Raw genomic sequence first — 16,986 nt, 5'->3', positions numbered from 1 at the left:
TACAGGCTTCCACGCATCCCTTGGAAATTTCATTCTCTGTATAACATCAAGTACCTAGGATGACCACTGTTTTATATACTGTCAGTGTCATACTGACAATAAAAAATGCAACATTGTGAGAAGTTTCTGCTCTTTTACCTCTCGCAATTGAACAAGCTTTTCATTTGATTTTTCAAAAAGTCCATCTCTGAATGAACGGCAATTCATTATGTCATACCATTGATTAAAATATTCACAAAAAAAAGCTGTTGTTAAAGCTGCACTCGGTAATTCACCACTAAAACAAAGTGTTCGAACAGCAGCTGCAGTTGAGTGACTAAGAATCTAGAATTAAATTGATGGAATGTTTTATATATTAGAACAAATTGGTTATAAAAATAAGTATGTCTTCACCTGAGCTGCCATATTAACTCTCATTTTTTCATAATTGCTAGGATTTATGTGCCTTTTTGTAAGTTTTGGGGCAAGTTTTAGGTCCTTTGCCTCCTGTTGTTCAACCAGCATACGAACAAATCTAAAATCTACCTGCATTGCATATATTGGCTCTGATACTTTGGTCTTCAAATAAAACTAAAATCTCCTACCTCTGCTGATGGTAACTCATATTTACAAACTATATCATCTGGAAGAAGAATAGTATGCTTCAAGAAAGAAGTTCTTAAATTTTTTAAAAGGTGGGGAACATCCGCAATAAAATGCAGGCAAAACTTGGTGAAAAAGGATGTGGAATTTTGCAAACAACCTGATCCCTGGTGCAACAGTAATACAAGATGTTAGAAATTAAACCAACTGCAAACAATTACTTAGTCTAAACAGTGTTTAAAGCAGGTTTAACTTTTGTATAAGTATTAAAACCTGTTAGAAACAATTCCCGCAGCTTTCCACATTCCCTGATTAGCAGCACCCATGTCACTGACAATGGCGTTTACAAGATACCCACGATTTCCAAGTTCCATTACAAGTTGCTTTGTCAAACACCACAACTCTTTTCCAACAATTGAGTTTCCAGTGTAAAAATATGCTAGATATAAAATAGGATTTGAAAAGGACACAGCCTCCCTTTACTTATTATTAAATACATTTTATTGTAAAAAAAGGTCCGGGCAATTGACCAAACGTATTTCTTAGCTCCTTTTTAAGTTTTTGTATAACTTTTTTTTGAAACTTTATTCTATTAAATTGATGTTATAACATCGCATCACTCTAATTGTTTGGTATGCGGGATTCAGCTTGCCCTAAAATTGTTTCATGGTCTAGTTGCAAATTCTTGTTTATGTATGTAAAGAATCCCATTTGATCATCTTCCGCATGACGCACAACTTACTATTAAATTGACATGTGTACAGGCTGCAGCAAGCAAATTTTAAAACACAAATTGTATTTGCCAAACATTTTATTAAAATTTCTAAAACGAAGAGGAAACATAATAATGTATAGCAAAATTGTTATAGATTTAGGAAGAGTCAAGGAATTTTTTAGTAATGAAAAAAACTTTTTTCTTGCTCAATTTAATAGAGGATCCAGGAATCCTTTGAAGGATCATACTTTACCAACCAAAGGCAGGGACGCAGGGTAAGTAATAACTTTGTCATCTTTAATCTGCAACGCTGCCTTTTCTTCCTGTCAAATATTTATTTTAGTTTTCTGTTAATGATTCATACCATATTAGAACATTCAGAATGTGAATTATTTTTTTATCAGGTTTTTCATGGGGAGCTGTCAAATCAATACATCTTTCTCGTCTGTTCAGGTCACTTTGTTCAGCAGCACCTGCAACAATAAAAAGAGAAGACGCAAAATCTGCTTTTGGGTAACTATTAAGACATTTTTTTATTTCCTTAACTTTACTTTAAGAGGCTTTATTTTCCAAGATTGCATCCATAGCTTCTACTTCAAATCGAATAATCAGGTTGCAGTAGTAGTATGCAAATATGCACCAACTCGATTTTAATGAAGATACCAACAAAAACTCAAATTCAAAATGAGTATACGGATAGAGTCAGAGATTCTTAATTGTGATTTAAAGGTACAACTAAAGTTTAGAAAATCAATATAGCCTATATAAAAACTAGGTGAAATCGAACTGGCTGTTAGATCAAATTTGAGTATCTCTATCCGTATACACATTTTAAATTTTGTTGGTATGTTCCTTTAAAAGCTGTTGATAGCATACATGCATTTAATGAAAATGATATGCAATACGACTTATACCTATTTTTACGAATTAAAATAAAATGTAAAATTTGTGCCCGGACCTCATGGGCATTTAGGAGCTATACAGGCTCCTAAAGGTTAGATGCGTTTGCTCGGCATACAACACGAAAATCTGTGCTTATGTTAATTGTTAACTCTGATTTAATAATAAATGTGCAAATAATTGTCTGATGCCCTTTATTGTTGATGTACTGTTTACTTTTTGCAGAACATAGTTTTGAATTATATATCATGCAACAATGGTATAGGTATGTAACATACGTTTGTACGTATATAGTTAACACTCACCAATTAATTGCTTCCATTTGGTGGCAATACCCTTTGCCATAAAACACAAAACGTGTGAGGCCACCAACTGCGAGGATGAGAATTCACTGCTGACATATCCCACAAACTTTTTCAGTGATGGGTCATACTCAACAGCTTTAGCAATTTGGACCTCATCAACTAGAATACAGCAAGAGCGCTCGTGGGGTTGAAGTCCAAGCATTTTAATTTTCATCCAGTCCAAGATGACATGCTGTATTCCAGGATGAAGATCCAAACGCTTTATTCTGTTACACAACGTCCTGTACGATGGCAAAGGGTAAAAAAGCTCCCTAAGAAAATTGTATCTGCAAAACCAAAATTAGCACCAACACAGCTTTTAAAACTATTAACCACCAACCCATTAATTCCAGTTGCACAGCGTATTTTAAGAGCTGTTAAGACTGTTTCATCCGACCACTGATTGCCTTTGGAGGCGTGTCTATGCTTCAGTGCTTCCAACTGGTCTTTATTAAAGCAATTTTGCAGATTTGTTTGCATGTTATTAATTTGTCTTTTTAGTTGTTGCACCTAAACATGGAAATATATTTTAATACCACCACTTGTAAACCTGAAACGTAAATAAACAACCCCTACTTGAAATTTTAAACAGCGAACTTCTGATTGCAGTTCTTTGCAGTTGCCACATGTAAGGTTGTCCAAAGTTGTTTCAGTTTCTTCTTTTTTTTTAGGTAGTAGAGCACAATACTTAGTCGTATAAGTGTGGTCATGAAATGTACCGACTGTTTTGAAATGAACACATTAAAAATGTTAGGTTTGGTGTTGGAATCACAAATCAAACTTACCGTTAATATTTAAAAAGGATTCTTCGCTTGCCCGCTTTAAAATTCTCCGTTTCCCAGTAATTTTTTTGGGACAATTCGGAACCTCAAACAGTGTTGGAATAGCATTTGGTTTGAGCTTTTTCCACCCGTCTCTCCGATTTTGCTCAAACTGATTTTCTTCGAAATGAGTCTAAACAAAAGCTGTGCTTAACCTATTTCGACTAGCTCAAATATTTTTAAACTGGATAACTTCAACTTATGTAAAAACGCTATAACTTTCTAAATCTCTTGAAATCTAAACCTGGGCATACTTCGCTTACAACATTATATGTACTATAGCTTTTTCTTCAAAAACATACTTCACATAAACGGCTGCCTGTCGTCGGAAACCAGTTGCCACCTCTCCTGCAGTTTATTGTCCATCGCTTTCTTCTTTCTGGTTCCGATGGAAAGGCAAAAAGTCTACGGGTTGCACTGCTGCTTCCACTGCAGTTAGGAGCACAACATCCAACCATATTCTCTAATTTTTTATAATTACAATACAGATAATAACTGTAAACATATTTATGAATTACAATGCACACCATAAATTACTGTAGAAACTAAACAAATCGTTTTTTTACGCATTTCCTTACTATGCTATATACATACGCATACGAGGTTTGTGTTTCCCGCCGAACAAAAATGGCGTCCAAATTTTTACGTTTCTTAACTTGTGATTTCTATGGACTTTGGGTGGCACCAGAAGAAGGTATCGAAAATGGCCGCTATAATATCTGTATTCTAGGATCACCTTGGTGTAAAATAATCACATATGTGGGAATTTATAAGCAAGAATGCAGCGTAGAAATAGGAAGCCCGTGTTGTAAGGAGTAAGGAGTTTTGCTGTAGTAGCCTAACCCTTGCCTATGCAGCCTAATAACTAGTAGGTCTATATAGACAGACTGTAAAGGCCAAACCAGTTAGCATGATAAGCAAATTGGCAATTACAACAATAAAATCACTGCTTGTACTAGTGAGACATAATCAATTTTAATATAAAAAGCTGCTGAAAATAAACTAGTAAGGAAAAAGTGCTGGGTCAGCATATTATGGAGCTATGTTTAATCGAAAAACTAAGACATAATTGGCAATTATAACAATAAAATCACTGCTTTTTTTAATTGTTTTTGTTATGTTATAGTAGAGTTGGGTAAGACATGACCCTTATGAATGAATGAATGTAACTTAATTTACCTCGTTACAACAGTCATTACAACACGGATGTTCATACACCCCGCTCGACGTTGCTACCATTGTGGGCGTATAATTTATAGTTACGACTCATTAACAGATCATCACTCTCTTTTTTCACAAGTGGGCTCTCATTTTTATATTATTATTATTAAAAAATACACAAAGAAACACTTTAAATTGGTAATAAGTGTAAAACAAGTTACTTAAATACTGAAAATACCTTTATAAATATATAAAACACTAGTAAGAACATCTTTCCCAAATTAGGTAGGTTATATACGCTCTTTCGTTCTGTTTACAATCATCGGCGCTGTGGTGTAACGGTTAGCGTGCCGTCTTTTACTCTCTTTGTTTCGTTCTTACCAGGTTCGAGTCTCGCACAGTGCAATACGTTTTTTTTTAAGTTTTTTTTTTGTGTGATTAGCACTTTTAGGTTAGGGGTTAAAGTCTTATGTGTGTAAACTGTACAACTAAATGTTAGTAAACGATTTTAAATAAAATATTGAAATACTATACCATTACACGTTTTATATGTCACAAAAACGACGTTTTTTAAAAGTCCCCAGAAAATAATAATAAAAAAATGAGCGCCCACTTGTGAAAAAGGAGAGTGATGATCCGTTAATGAGTCGTATGTATAATTCATGTCTTTGGGCAAGACACTTAACGACAATTGCTTCAACCCAGTGGTCACTAATAAGTTTTGCAAATTATCAGCCACTCATAAACATTAAAAAATCCAAAAAAATCAATCACTTACAAAGTAACATACATGGTAAGTCATAAGCTAGCACGAGGTGTTAAACCCGTGGGATAACGACTGTCAGTTTTTTTGGCCACGCGAGGATAACGTAAGTTACATTCATTCATTCATTCATTCATTCATACAACACCCAATGCAATAAGTTTTTTTTCGTGAAATGATGCATTGTACTGCTGTTGTTGGCACTAATAGGTCTTCTAAATTTTAGCTTTCCATTCCAGGGCTGTATTTTATGTTGGTCATATTAAACTAACATTCATTTTGCTCAGCAAATGAGAAAGTAATAAATTTACCTTCAATGGCTATACACTCATTCAGAACATGTATATGTTTGGGTAAGTTGCCATATGATTCCCATGTCTAGGTAATTGGTTCTATATTTTATTTACATTTTTATTTCCTATTCTCACACATTATTACCTGTTTTAAAGCTTGATGCAAAGAAAAAATGTTATAGCTGTTTTAAAATATATTAAATAGCATTTAGAGTCTGGACCAGGTTCATACAAGTTGGTTTTAAATGCAAATATAGACTTATAAATACCTTTGTGATGGTTTTATGTAAAATAATATATAGTTTGGCCAAATTAACGTTTTGAAAATTGGAAAAATTTTTGCCCATTGTTGCGTCACTCGCAGGCATCATGGCGTAATTTATGTTACAAACTGTTCTAATCGCTTAACTAATGTGTGCTGTGCTTGACTAGACCAAGATAAACTTATGTTTGCAGCAAAATACAATGTGTTACCGCCATGGGTCTTTTTTTTGTTTTAACTAAGGAAATATGTGCAGGGATTTGGTATGATTTCATTTCAAAATTACTGGTTAATATAAATGTTTGTCAGTATACTACAGTATTTGAATTTGACAATTTACAATAATTTAAGAACAAGTGGTGTATAAGTATTTTATTCATCTGCTAAATTAACAAGTGTTATTGGTAAAGATCATGACCCATTACCAATAAGTATTGACTTTCAGCAAGTGGTTGAGTGGATGAGGACACGAATTCCCTATTCAGAGCTGCGATTGAGCCGACACTAAGTCCAATTTAAAGTATTTACATTTTCATGTCGCGGCAATAACTGTTAAGTTTAGCGACGTGTCGGCGTTGCGAAACCGAGATTCGGCGCGAGCCATTCTCGTGGTCCCCAGCGTCGCCAAAATCTACTGCAGGTGTCCAGTCTTACGTGACAATGCCTGTCGCTACGGTTAGCACAGCGTCGCTAAAATTTGACGCAGCGTAGATAAAAAAACTCCAGGTGTCGCAAGAAAATCGCTTTATATGAAAACAAAACGGTGATTTAGGATTGGCATCGGGATTAACATTTTAACAAAATCTAAGGTAAAGTGATTAAAATGCATTTACAATCACAGCATTAAACACGAATAAACCAGGATTGTAAAAGTTGTAAATCCGGACGGTGATCGTTTAATTTTATTGAAAATCCGGACGTAATATGTTTTACGTGCGTCTGTCACCCAAGCTACCAAATCTTGTTATAAAGCGTATTACTGACTATCACCACGACACCACAGTCTAGTGCGGGCGCCTGTGCGATAGAAACCTTTGTTAAAGCTGCGATATAATGTTTATATTCGTCGCATGTTCGTAATAATCAGCTAACGAAGTCGCTCGAATAACAAACATTGCCGTGCTGCAATTTGACATTTTGCGCTTAATTGTTACGTCACATGTCTTATTGCAACATAACTATTAACTATGACGTTTCATTACGTAACAATCGGGAGGAATGCCCACTGCCCAACGAACCACGAGATCGAAACATCGTGTATGAGCGTCACATTTTTACGCTCTGCGCGGGCGTAGGAAATAAAGAAAGACGCATGCGGTAGCATACATTCTACACCTAACAAACGAAGCAATCGTTGTGAATTTATTCTCGTGAAAAGTGCCAATGAAACTCTGGTTCTCGTGCGGTGCCAACGAACGATGTTTTTTGGCTTCTGTCCAAGCTCGACCGGGAAGATACTTTGTAATATCATATTACAATTTGCGTTGGTTCCAATTTACTGAGCGCCGCTCCTTGCTCTTATATTTGCACCAATTAATATTCACATAAACGCAATTTACCTGCATTTATTAAAGTTTAAACTATTCTTGGTTGCTTGCTTAAAATTATATCGGGATTAAAACAATTATACGAAATATAGAAGCACATAAACCACAATTGTTTTCTAAAATTTTAATAGTTTATCAAAGGTATTATGACGTAATCATCGGTATACTTTTAATCCACGATGAACGTGCGTAAGGTAAAACTTTTCATTTGTTTCTACCGATTTAGATTCGTCGTTTTAATAAATGTAATATCATTTTAAATTCACCACATAAAGGTTCCATCTGACATGATTTGTGACAAAATTAGTATAGTAGGTGTTAGGAAAATGCATTTTTTTTAATGTTTGCACGAACCGTTTCGTCATTTTAGCTATTCGCCGTGTTCTCGCAATGTAACCGATGTGGTTAAAATAGAGCACACATTTATGTCGTCAATAATTACGGAACAAAGAAACCAAAGAGTATATTGTCGGCCGAACGTAAGAAAGTTGATTTTAATATAAATAGAATTTATTTCTACTAAAAAAATCCAAACGTTTTTCGACGATCCGGACGGTGACATTATCACTGAAAAAGGGGTATTTTTACAATCCTGGAATAAACTTTATTGAATAGTATGAACAAAGTAGGATTTGAGCTTGATTGTTTCTACAGGCACTTAACAGCAGGTTAAAATTTGTAGTGACCTGTAAAACTTGGGCCAAAACACATTATATCACTTTTGTTTTGAAAATTGGTTTGACAAGGCACCCCAGAACCCTTAACTGGACGCCTATGAATAGTGGTACATAAACATCATTGGGTATTATACTACTATAGTTAACTATTGTTTAAGAAATAACTAACACGTGTTCGATTTCATGTCAAAGATAAATATTGGTGCATGTCAGTCTTCGCGTAAACATTACAAATGTAGGGAACCACAAACTTCAGTTGCCTGCTGCTATGCTAGTGCTGCTACAAGTGAAAGTATGTAAACATTGGCATACGGTTCTATTAAATTGGCTTTATTTAAGAATTAGTGGGAAATTAATGCTTACTGTTATAAACACAACCAAAAATGGCCATTGAATAATCCGCAGTTAAATATTCCATCTCTACAGTGCTAAGTAGTGAGTACCAACCTCATTTTGTGATGTAAACTCTTCTTGGCAGACTTGAATTGTCCACAAAAAAGACTAATTTGTCGTAATTATGCCCGGTTTTAAATCTGAAATTTTAGTCACAAATTTAGAAACTTATTTTATGATTTGATTTTAATCAAGAGATTAAAGAATAAATGTTAGAATTAGGAATTGCGAAAAATGCGGAAAAAAATCGCGCAAAAAACTTTTGGGGGTTTGCTAATAATCTCTAAAGTGTAACTGCATTAAAATACTGTTATTAAATCGTTTGATTTTCTTATCTATAAAAACTAGTAAACTACACAACAATGAACAACTAAATGTGCCAGGTTTATCGCTTAAACGAAATATTCTACTGTGAAGTTACAGTGCCTGTGAGTGGCGTTTTTGACAACTGTAATTTTTTTTAACATTTATAACTTTTATGAAAACCGTTGGCCAAGCTCTTTAACACTGACTAACACTGACAGTAGCTAATAAACTAATCCAGATAAGACTTACAGTACAATAAGTTTAAAGTGCTTCTAATTAAATAGGTTTACTCAAAGGTTTGTACCTGAACATTCAATTTAAGTGTGGTACTTTATCTTAATTTTGTAAAAAGGAAGCATGTCTAACAGATTAATGACATTATAAGAGTCCTGTTCAGCTCACTTTCAGAAAGGACAAAAGTAGAAAGGACAAAAGTATATCAGAAACAGTTTTGGATTTCGTTTTAAGCATTGAAATTAAATTGTGCACAATTTTATGGTTCTGAATTTTGTTACAGGTTTGCTTGGAATGACATCTGGTCTTTCATTTAGTTCTCAACCAAATCAAGCGCTTTATTCAAATGTTACCGTTAGTGCCATTGTTTCAACAAGTAGTGGTGCCAGTGGAGGTGTGTGGATAATAAACTGGGTATTTAATAACGTGAGTATTGGAAATCATACAAAGTTTTATTTTTTCATAGAATTTTCATGTCAAATAATAGTTGCTTTTTAAACAGGTTGTTGTTGCGGATGTTCAAATACAACTACCTTCTGGTAACACAGATAGTTCAGTTGCTTCTACTCCGTATCAAAGTCGACTGTCAGTCACGTAGGTTATGGGACTTATTTAACTAGGTGTACATGAATTTTACCTTTGTTTAGTTTTGCAACAATTTATTAACCAGATTGCTGTTTATTTCTAACAGTGAGTTTCCAACAACTACTGGTGTCTACACAAGTTACAACACAACTTTGACTATAAATAATGTGACAACAAGTGATACGTTTTCAATTAGAGCTGAACTTGATGGAACTACAAGTCCTAATTCAATATCATTATCTGTTAAAGGTCCTATATTTAACATGCTAGGCCTAGAGGATAATAATTTTAAGTAACTATTAGCTGTTTGCTTTATATTCAGTTCTTAAAACAAAGCATTATATATTTTTACCTGGAGGTCAAAAAAGAGAGTCTTTTTTGTTTACTCAGAATGCAATGATACATACCAAGGGCTTACTCCATCCAACAATGCAAACTACATGGGTACAGCTACTTTTAAATGTATTGGTGCAAATACAGTGAGTGTTATCGGAACATGTCAAGCCGATGCAACTTGGAGTATTAGTGGAACATGTCCACTAGGTGGGAAGCTTTTGTGTTATGTAGAGTATTATTTAATTTACACTGACTTTATTTCCTTTTTTATTACAAGCATGAGCTTTTACAACTTCAGCACATCCCTACTTGTGTGTGCCATTACAACCTGCTCAAACACAGTTACAATTGTTCATTTTAGTTTTTTAAACTTTTGCAGCATATTCAAAACTATGTTGTGTTTGCTATTGGTTACTTAAACTTCACATATTAAGAATAATATTTGAAATTCTTAGTGCAATGCAACACCACAGCAGCAACTGATTCAGCAAACGGGATTATTTTAACCAACTCAGCATTGCTTAACACACTGGTTAATGTTAGTGATACAGTGAGTGTTGGTTGTGATGTTGGATTCACAGGAGCTATTGGTATACATACTTGTCAGGCTGATGGAACATGGTCTGCTCAAATATCGTGTACAAGTAAGGATATTTTTTTCGATTTGCAGGTGTAAATTATAAAATTATTCAAAAACTTATAAAACAATATTTAATTATTTGTAATCTTTATTAAAAGTACCAAAATAAAAATTCAGTGGAAAAAAGTTTAAAGGTTTTGAGATTTCACATCGCCAAACTATAGTTTGGTAAAGTGCAACTCAAGTTTTTACATTGCATAACCTTTCAGGAGTTTGCAACACATCTACTGTTTCATCAAATGGAATATGTCTTTCAAGTTCCGTCTCACCAAACAGCAATGTTGCAGTTGGTAGTGTAGTTTCACTCACATGTTGTGTCGGGTATATACCAAACAATGGAAGTGGAACTTGTGCTAATGATGGTAGTTGGAATATTGCTCTTGTATGCACACCAGTACCTACAACACCTGGTAAGTCAAAATATGAATATTTACTATTTAAGCCATTCATTTTTTCATTGCAAAAAAAGGTTTATTTGTTTAGATTATTTGGCAGTTAGGAGTTTACTGTCTGTACATGTGCAATGTGTCTAAATGATGGACACTTAAAATAGAGGACTTCAATAGTGTAGGATGGTTTTAAATAGTATCTTATTATATAAGTTCTGTTCATATTACTTCCTTTCCTACTCTGTATCTTGCAATAATTAGGTAAAGAATAGTTAACTTTGTTATTTGATGTTTTATAACTGTTACCCAGTTGTAAGTTCTAGGCAATTATTATTTACACAACAAAGGATTGTGTAACCATGAGCACCTCTAGTCTAGCTGTTTAAACTTGTTCAATATTTCTACACTCCTTACATTAAACATTTAATGTTAAGAGTTTTATCATAAAGATTTATGAGACAGGCAGACAGCATACTTATACTAAATAGTTAGTGCATGTTACTGTGTTTCAATATGCTTTCATTGTTGTTTGGTCTGTTTTTCATTATTGTGAGGAAAACTCACTCATCTTCAGTAGGACATGAATGGTACTGATAATCAATTGATATTTATTAATGTCAATACATCTCAATTATTTAACATATTGTCTTGATTATTAATTATTTTGTTTTATTTCCGACAAAATGGTTTTAGCTCTAACATATAAAAATGAAAACTGCTGTTAATTGGCTATTATGTTTGTATTGGAACTAACCAAAAAATGTATTTTATACACTTAGGAATAAATATCATTTTAAAATATTATAAAGACAGGAATCATTATAACTAACATGCATTAATGTTATAATATAATAATAAAACTCCTTAAATAATCCTAAAGGTCCCACAACCCAAACCCCGACAGCACCATCAGGTATCTCGCATGATTGTGGTTTAGTAGTTCTCACAAAGTTTTAACAAACTCAGTTTGATAATTCATTTGTGAAATAACAAGGATTTTACTGAACACCAACTGAGCTATTTTACATTTGCAACTAAGTTATACCATCTTTAAACTTTGTTTAGACACAACACCTATTTTTACCAATAACACAACGGGGACTTCCCAACCAACAACAACCACAAAAAACACTGGTAATCTTGCGTCTTGATGCTAACATAATAATGTGTTTGTGAATTTTGGTGTTAACTTAAATATTTAATAGAAAACCCCATTCCGGCCCCTAAATCTTGTCTGCCTTGTTGCCTCCGCATACCTTTGCCTCGTGGTAAGCAACATCAAATGACAGTGGTGTTTAACACCTTAATTTCTTACATGCTGAATATCAATGAACAAAAGTCTTAATTAATCACCTGAATAATTTAATCAGATAGTGGACATGCCATGTAATTATGGTGGGTTCAAAAACTAATATCTATATTCTATATTATTTGTTGCGAGACAAATTTATGTATGGTGAATGCGTAAGCAAGTTTAACTACTTTTGAACGAGCATGGACGATGGTCACGATACACTTAACCATACACTAGTTGCATTACTACTTTTGATGGTTGTATATTTAATTAACACTAATTTCCACGGGTTAGAAGTAAGCAAAAACAAAATAAATGGTTGCTTCATTTTTTGCCTGTAATCTGCTAAATAATACAAATGTTTCATAATGTGTATATTATTTAAATTTCTGAACTAAAGTTTTTCACCTGCAGATGGCTACTTACGTTTTGTCCTTTTGATTCGAATAAAATTATAAATGACATGAGTTTTAAAATCTTTATTATTACATTTGTAAGAGTTGAATATTTATAAGAAGTCCAAAAGTTCACTATCCCAGATTTAACCTGCTTACTTTGTCTGCCTAGTAAACATCATAGCATGACAAGGGTGTTGCCACACTACGTTTTATTATTATATAACAAAAAACATTTAACTATTTATAAATGAAATAGCCGTACAAATTATTTTACCACACATTGCTCTATCTTATATAATTTTTTTTGGCCAACTTGAGATTTTTAGCATGGAACATTAGAAGCTAATGCATTTATTACACCTATACCATAAGGAAAGTTACTCAAATATTTTAACTAGTAAGGCTTGGATGTTTTTATTACATATTACCAGAAACATTGTAAAACCCTGTACTTAAAAAAAAAACGGAGTAACTTTCCTTATTTTAACTGCATGTGATCACACTCGTTAATTACCATCTACATGTTGTTGGTTGTATAAACAACATATAATTTGCACCTGTGTCAATGTGTCGGGTATGCATAATGTATTGCATGTTGCAAGTCCCAAAGAAGTTGTGGAAAACTCACACTTTGATGTATGACGCAACTTCTCATAATAATATTTCTGGTTAATGTATACATGACAATCTATTTTTTTTCTATTTTTAAAATTTCAGATTGTTTTTTTATAATAATATTTATAAAGTACTGTAACCATGCATTATGAAAACATAATAGAATATTGTATATCCAATTAAATCAGATTATAAGTTTCGAAAGAATAAAACAAAATATAGTATATGTGGTTATTACATTTTGCTTTTGTGTTGTTTTTCTCTTTGACATAACTTTTCAAACTTACAGAATGTTCATGGTGTTTATGGCTTTTGTGGTTGTTGTTGTTACCATTCTGTGGGGGAGTAGGTCTCATAGTTTGGAAAATGGGATATTGCGAAAAACGTAAGTAGAAGATTTTATTCTTTAATTCAACTTACTCATCTATATCAAGTATAGGCGCAAAGTTACTGGTTATTGGGGTGGTATGACCAACCTAAAGATGGCTACCACCCCAAGCAAAAACAAAAACTTAATTTTTTTTGCTGGAAAGTGAGACGTCAAAATCAAAACCCATTTTAATTATTGAAAATCAACGTAAAATTGGCGAGCTGATATATTACGCACGTCTCCTGTGTGTTGTAAGCCAGCGTATAATACCCGGACCCTCCCTATATACGATATCTCACCCACCCGCAATCAAAGGTTATTTGCTTTTGCGCCGTCACATGATTGTTGGGTTCAAGTTTACGCCACATTAAAATGCAACATTGAAATTACAAAGGTTCACAGACCCACCGCAACATACTTTTACAAAAATGTAGATTTATAACTTTGTAAGTACATCATGTTGTAGTTGTGGAACATCGGCAAAAATGTTGTTACAATAAATAACATTAAACTGTATTAATTGGAAGAAAACAAGTTGTAATTCAGTGCAATTATGGATATACCTATTCCAATATAAACGTTTAATAAACACAGTTACCTAAAGCTATTATGCAAATAACCAGAGCTTCAATAAGTACTATGTCGTAATCCTAAATATTCCAAGAGTTAATCAAAAAATCTGCTTGCCTGAGAAAAACATGGTAATGATCCATTGCAAAAGCATGTAATTTAACATTATTATGTTGCTTATTCGCGCACTGAGCAGAACGTTGCCATGTTGCATGTCCTCACACAAGTCGTTGCTCTATACTTTGAAGTCATTACGTCATAATGAATATTACGCGTCATGCTTTTCACATCACCATATAACCGGCCACACCAGAAGTAATGCTAATCTTGGTGCCTATGATTTTAATGCTGCATATTTAGGGTAAAACTAAAGTCAGCGTTGCTGTAACAAGATATTAAATTTCCAATAAATACAACTTTGCAACATTATGCATTGAACTCTAACCATTCTTGTTGTACCCTTTTTTTATTAGTTATATATATATACTTATTTTGTGTTTAATACTAAAACTTTATCTTTTAAGACGTAATTTTCTATTTAAGGTAAAATTTAACAAATGAACTGCAACTTTAACAATTAACAACACTAATACTCACTTCTATTAACACACACCCGCATGCTTTCACCACAAAACCTACAAATTATCATCAACTTTCAACATAACTGGGTTAATTTCCTAAACAGACAAAGGCAACAAAGTTCACCCACCCATTGAATAGTAAATATATAAGAACGTAAGTTTATTTTCCTTATGCTGCATATTACAGAAAATATGACACACACTGCTACATGAAGATCCATTGATTTTTTTGTTTACCCATTTAACTCAACTTTACCTACACAGTCTGTTTGTTTTTTTACATAATTTTAGTTTTGTTTTAGAGGTTTTAGTTTTACCCAATTAAAGATGTGCTGTTATTGGTTGTTATATTTTACAGAATAAAATCAGCATTCGAGTACATGAGCTCCTATGAGCAGTCCTACCATATGTGACTCCACATGTTCTTATAACAAATGGAACTCCACTTTCTTGTAAAAACACAAGTAAACTATTTAAAGTATTGTATCTCACTGTATTTGTTTCATAGATATTTTAGTTTATTGCAAATTTTATGTTTTAAAGTGTCTTGGCACTTGTATATATCTTATGCATTTATCAGAAAATGAACTCCACTGTTAATTCATCATATGTTTAAAACATTTTAACATTGCGCATAATATGCATTTCTTAGTTTTGTATTCCTTTTAAAGGTTCTAAATGTCTTCAAAACTTAAAAATCGTTCAAGGTCTAACCGTTACTATTGCAAATTATACAATTATTTGCACTTTAAGCTTGACATTAAGGTTGTAGTGTGTGAAACACATTGCGTTTTAAAAGTTCACACAACGTACAACAATTACACAAAGATTATTATTAGTCATTCAATGATGCAGACCTGGTTAACACTTCTTATTTTAAGCCTTATCTCAACAGTCGTTTCCTGCATGCCCACTCGTTAATAGATTCAGGTTTATAATTGATTGAAGCTTCCTTATCGATGCTTAGTGCTGTTTGTTACCTTGATTTGTAAGTAATAATAACTTGCTTAACCTTCACCTAGCAGGAAAACGACAGTGGTTTCAACATAGATGTTCTATTTCATACACCTCTTGTATATAATATGTAATCTTACATTTTTTTATTATGTGTTACTTTTTAATCAATTTATTCGGTTTATGTAGAAGCATTTTATAATGATGTTGTAGTTCAACTTTATTTTACACCTCTGTTATTAATCTTTATGCATCATTAGAGCTGATACCATGTTACCGCCCAGCGTTTTAAACGCACAACTTGTGAATAACCCAGGACTCTTAACATTTGTCGGCATTTTAATTCTCGCAGTTACGTCACAGTGTAAATGTAACTCTTAAAACCAAGTTCCGTCCCCTACTGTGTGTAGTTTTACATCGACATAAAAATAAATTCGAAATTGTACGAAGTGTTATTTTCCACGGCAGTCACAGTGAGGGCAGTTTACGTTGAAATTTAACACCCACCGCACCAGCAACGCCGTTACACAAAGCAATTGTATGTGGTTCTATTCACGCTGTCTAGACTTGTGTTTACATTACAAAACAAAGGGAATAATACCAGGATCACTTTGCTCGTGTGACGCACCTAAGAGAAATCGTACTATTATATAATTGTTTATGTCTTTTATTCACTTATGATCTTCTGGAAGTATTTTATGTTCAATTACATTTCATATGTATTGTCTTTTCACTAAATCGTTTTAAATATGTATAAACATTCCATTTTAATCGTTGTTGCTTAATCCTTTCACTTGCATATCACCCGAAAAATGTAACGCTGATTCAAAGCATATTTGAAATAGAATATCACATGACCGTGATAAACATGTCTATGTACAATTCACCTCAGCTCAAGTTTGTAAAGTGCAAATCATGTTTAAATGTAAAACCTTTTTGTAATCGCTGCGGAAGGTGTATTAGATTATTTCCATGCGATGTCTAAGTTTGCCATTGTGAACGCCGAGGATCAACAACGGGTTCGCGAAACCTATTCAATTATTCCTTTATTTTTTATTATTACGTCACAACGGCTGGTAGTGAAACGATAGCTTCGAACCGTTGGTTGTTTATTACGTTACAATGTTCATGGAACAAAGCCGTTCAGGACGTGACGACACCTGTTTCGATCACGTGGTCAATATTCCGGAATGTTTGTAACATTGCAGCTTACTTTGCAAGATGTGATGACGTAAACATTTAATGCGCAGTGCTGA

The 16,986-nt window shown here is 33.4% G+C and overlaps 2 protein-coding genes across 15 annotated transcripts; both read left to right on the top strand.

The window, feature by feature from the left end:
* The first annotated feature begins 1,336 nt into the window (after window positions 1–1,336).
* On the top strand, window positions 1,337–3,123 carry LOC149729284 (uncharacterized). Of its 5 annotated transcripts, XR_016385940.1 has the most exons (4): window positions 1,437–1,572; window positions 1,702–1,810; window positions 1,872–2,026; window positions 2,618–3,123. XR_016385940.1 is itself a non-coding variant. In XM_089887470.1 (3 exons), exons 1-3 carry the CDS (start codon window positions 1,337–1,339, stop codon window positions 2,920–2,922), a joined length of 324 nt encoding a protein of 107 aa, XP_089743596.1. In that variant the 3' UTR covers window positions 2,923–3,123. The 5 variants fall into 5 exon arrangements, 2 of the variants coding, with proteins under 2 accessions (XP_089743596.1, XP_089743595.1); XM_089887470.1 differs by lacking the exon at window positions 1,872–2,026 and having other exon boundaries at window positions 1,337–1,572; window positions 1,751–1,810; window positions 2,895–3,123; XM_089887469.1 differs by lacking the exon at window positions 1,872–2,026 and having other exon boundaries at window positions 1,337–1,572; window positions 2,895–3,123.
* Window positions 3,124–5,504: 2,381 nt separating this feature from the next.
* On the top strand, window positions 5,505–16,175 carry LOC149729283 (uncharacterized). 10 transcript variants are annotated; one of them, XM_089887458.1, is made up of 13 exons: window positions 5,505–5,639; window positions 9,282–9,424; window positions 9,501–9,592; window positions 9,690–9,832; window positions 9,974–10,126; window positions 10,375–10,563; window positions 10,769–10,969; window positions 11,829–11,861; window positions 12,014–12,082; window positions 12,154–12,216; window positions 13,545–13,640; window positions 14,881–14,930; window positions 15,135–16,175. In XM_089887458.1, the coding sequence occupies exons 1-12, from the start codon at window positions 5,603–5,605 to the stop codon at window positions 14,913–14,915; spliced, it is 1,254 nt and encodes a 417-aa protein (XP_089743584.1). In that variant the 5' UTR covers window positions 5,505–5,602; the 3' UTR covers window positions 14,916–14,930; window positions 15,135–16,175. The 10 variants fall into 10 exon arrangements, with proteins under 10 accessions (XP_089743584.1, XP_089743586.1, XP_089743587.1 ...); XM_089887460.1 differs by lacking the exon at window positions 11,829–11,861; XM_089887461.1 differs by lacking the exon at window positions 12,154–12,216.
* Window positions 16,176–16,986: the final 811 nt, after the last annotated feature.

Source organism: Ciona robusta, chromosome 10 (genome assembly GCF_009617815.1).
Source record: "Ciona robusta chromosome 10, ASM961781v2".
Taxonomy (NCBI): domain Eukaryota; kingdom Metazoa; phylum Chordata; class Ascidiacea; order Phlebobranchia; family Cionidae; genus Ciona; species Ciona robusta.
Note: the sequence above shows the minus strand (reverse complement) of the source record. Positions and strands in the feature narration are given on the sequence as shown.

Coding starts and splice junctions, on each gene's coding strand:
- LOC149729284 (XM_089887469.1), top strand. CDS start 1,337: ATGTGTACAGGCTGCAGCAAGCAAATTTTAAAACACAAATTGTATTTG. Junction 1,573..1,701: donor ACCAAAGGCAGGGACGCAGG/GTAAGTAATAAC, acceptor TTTTTTTATCAG/GTTTTTCATGGGGAGCTGTC.
- LOC149729283 (XM_089887458.1), top strand. CDS start 5,603: ATGGCTATACACTCATTCAGAACATGTATATGTTTGG. Junction 5,640..9,281: donor CAGAACATGTATATGTTTGG/GTAAGTTGCCAT, acceptor ATTTTGTTACAG/GTTTGCTTGGAATGACATCT. Junction 9,833..9,973: donor AATATCATTATCTGTTAAAG/GTCCTATATTTA, acceptor TTGTTTACTCAG/AATGCAATGATACATACCAA.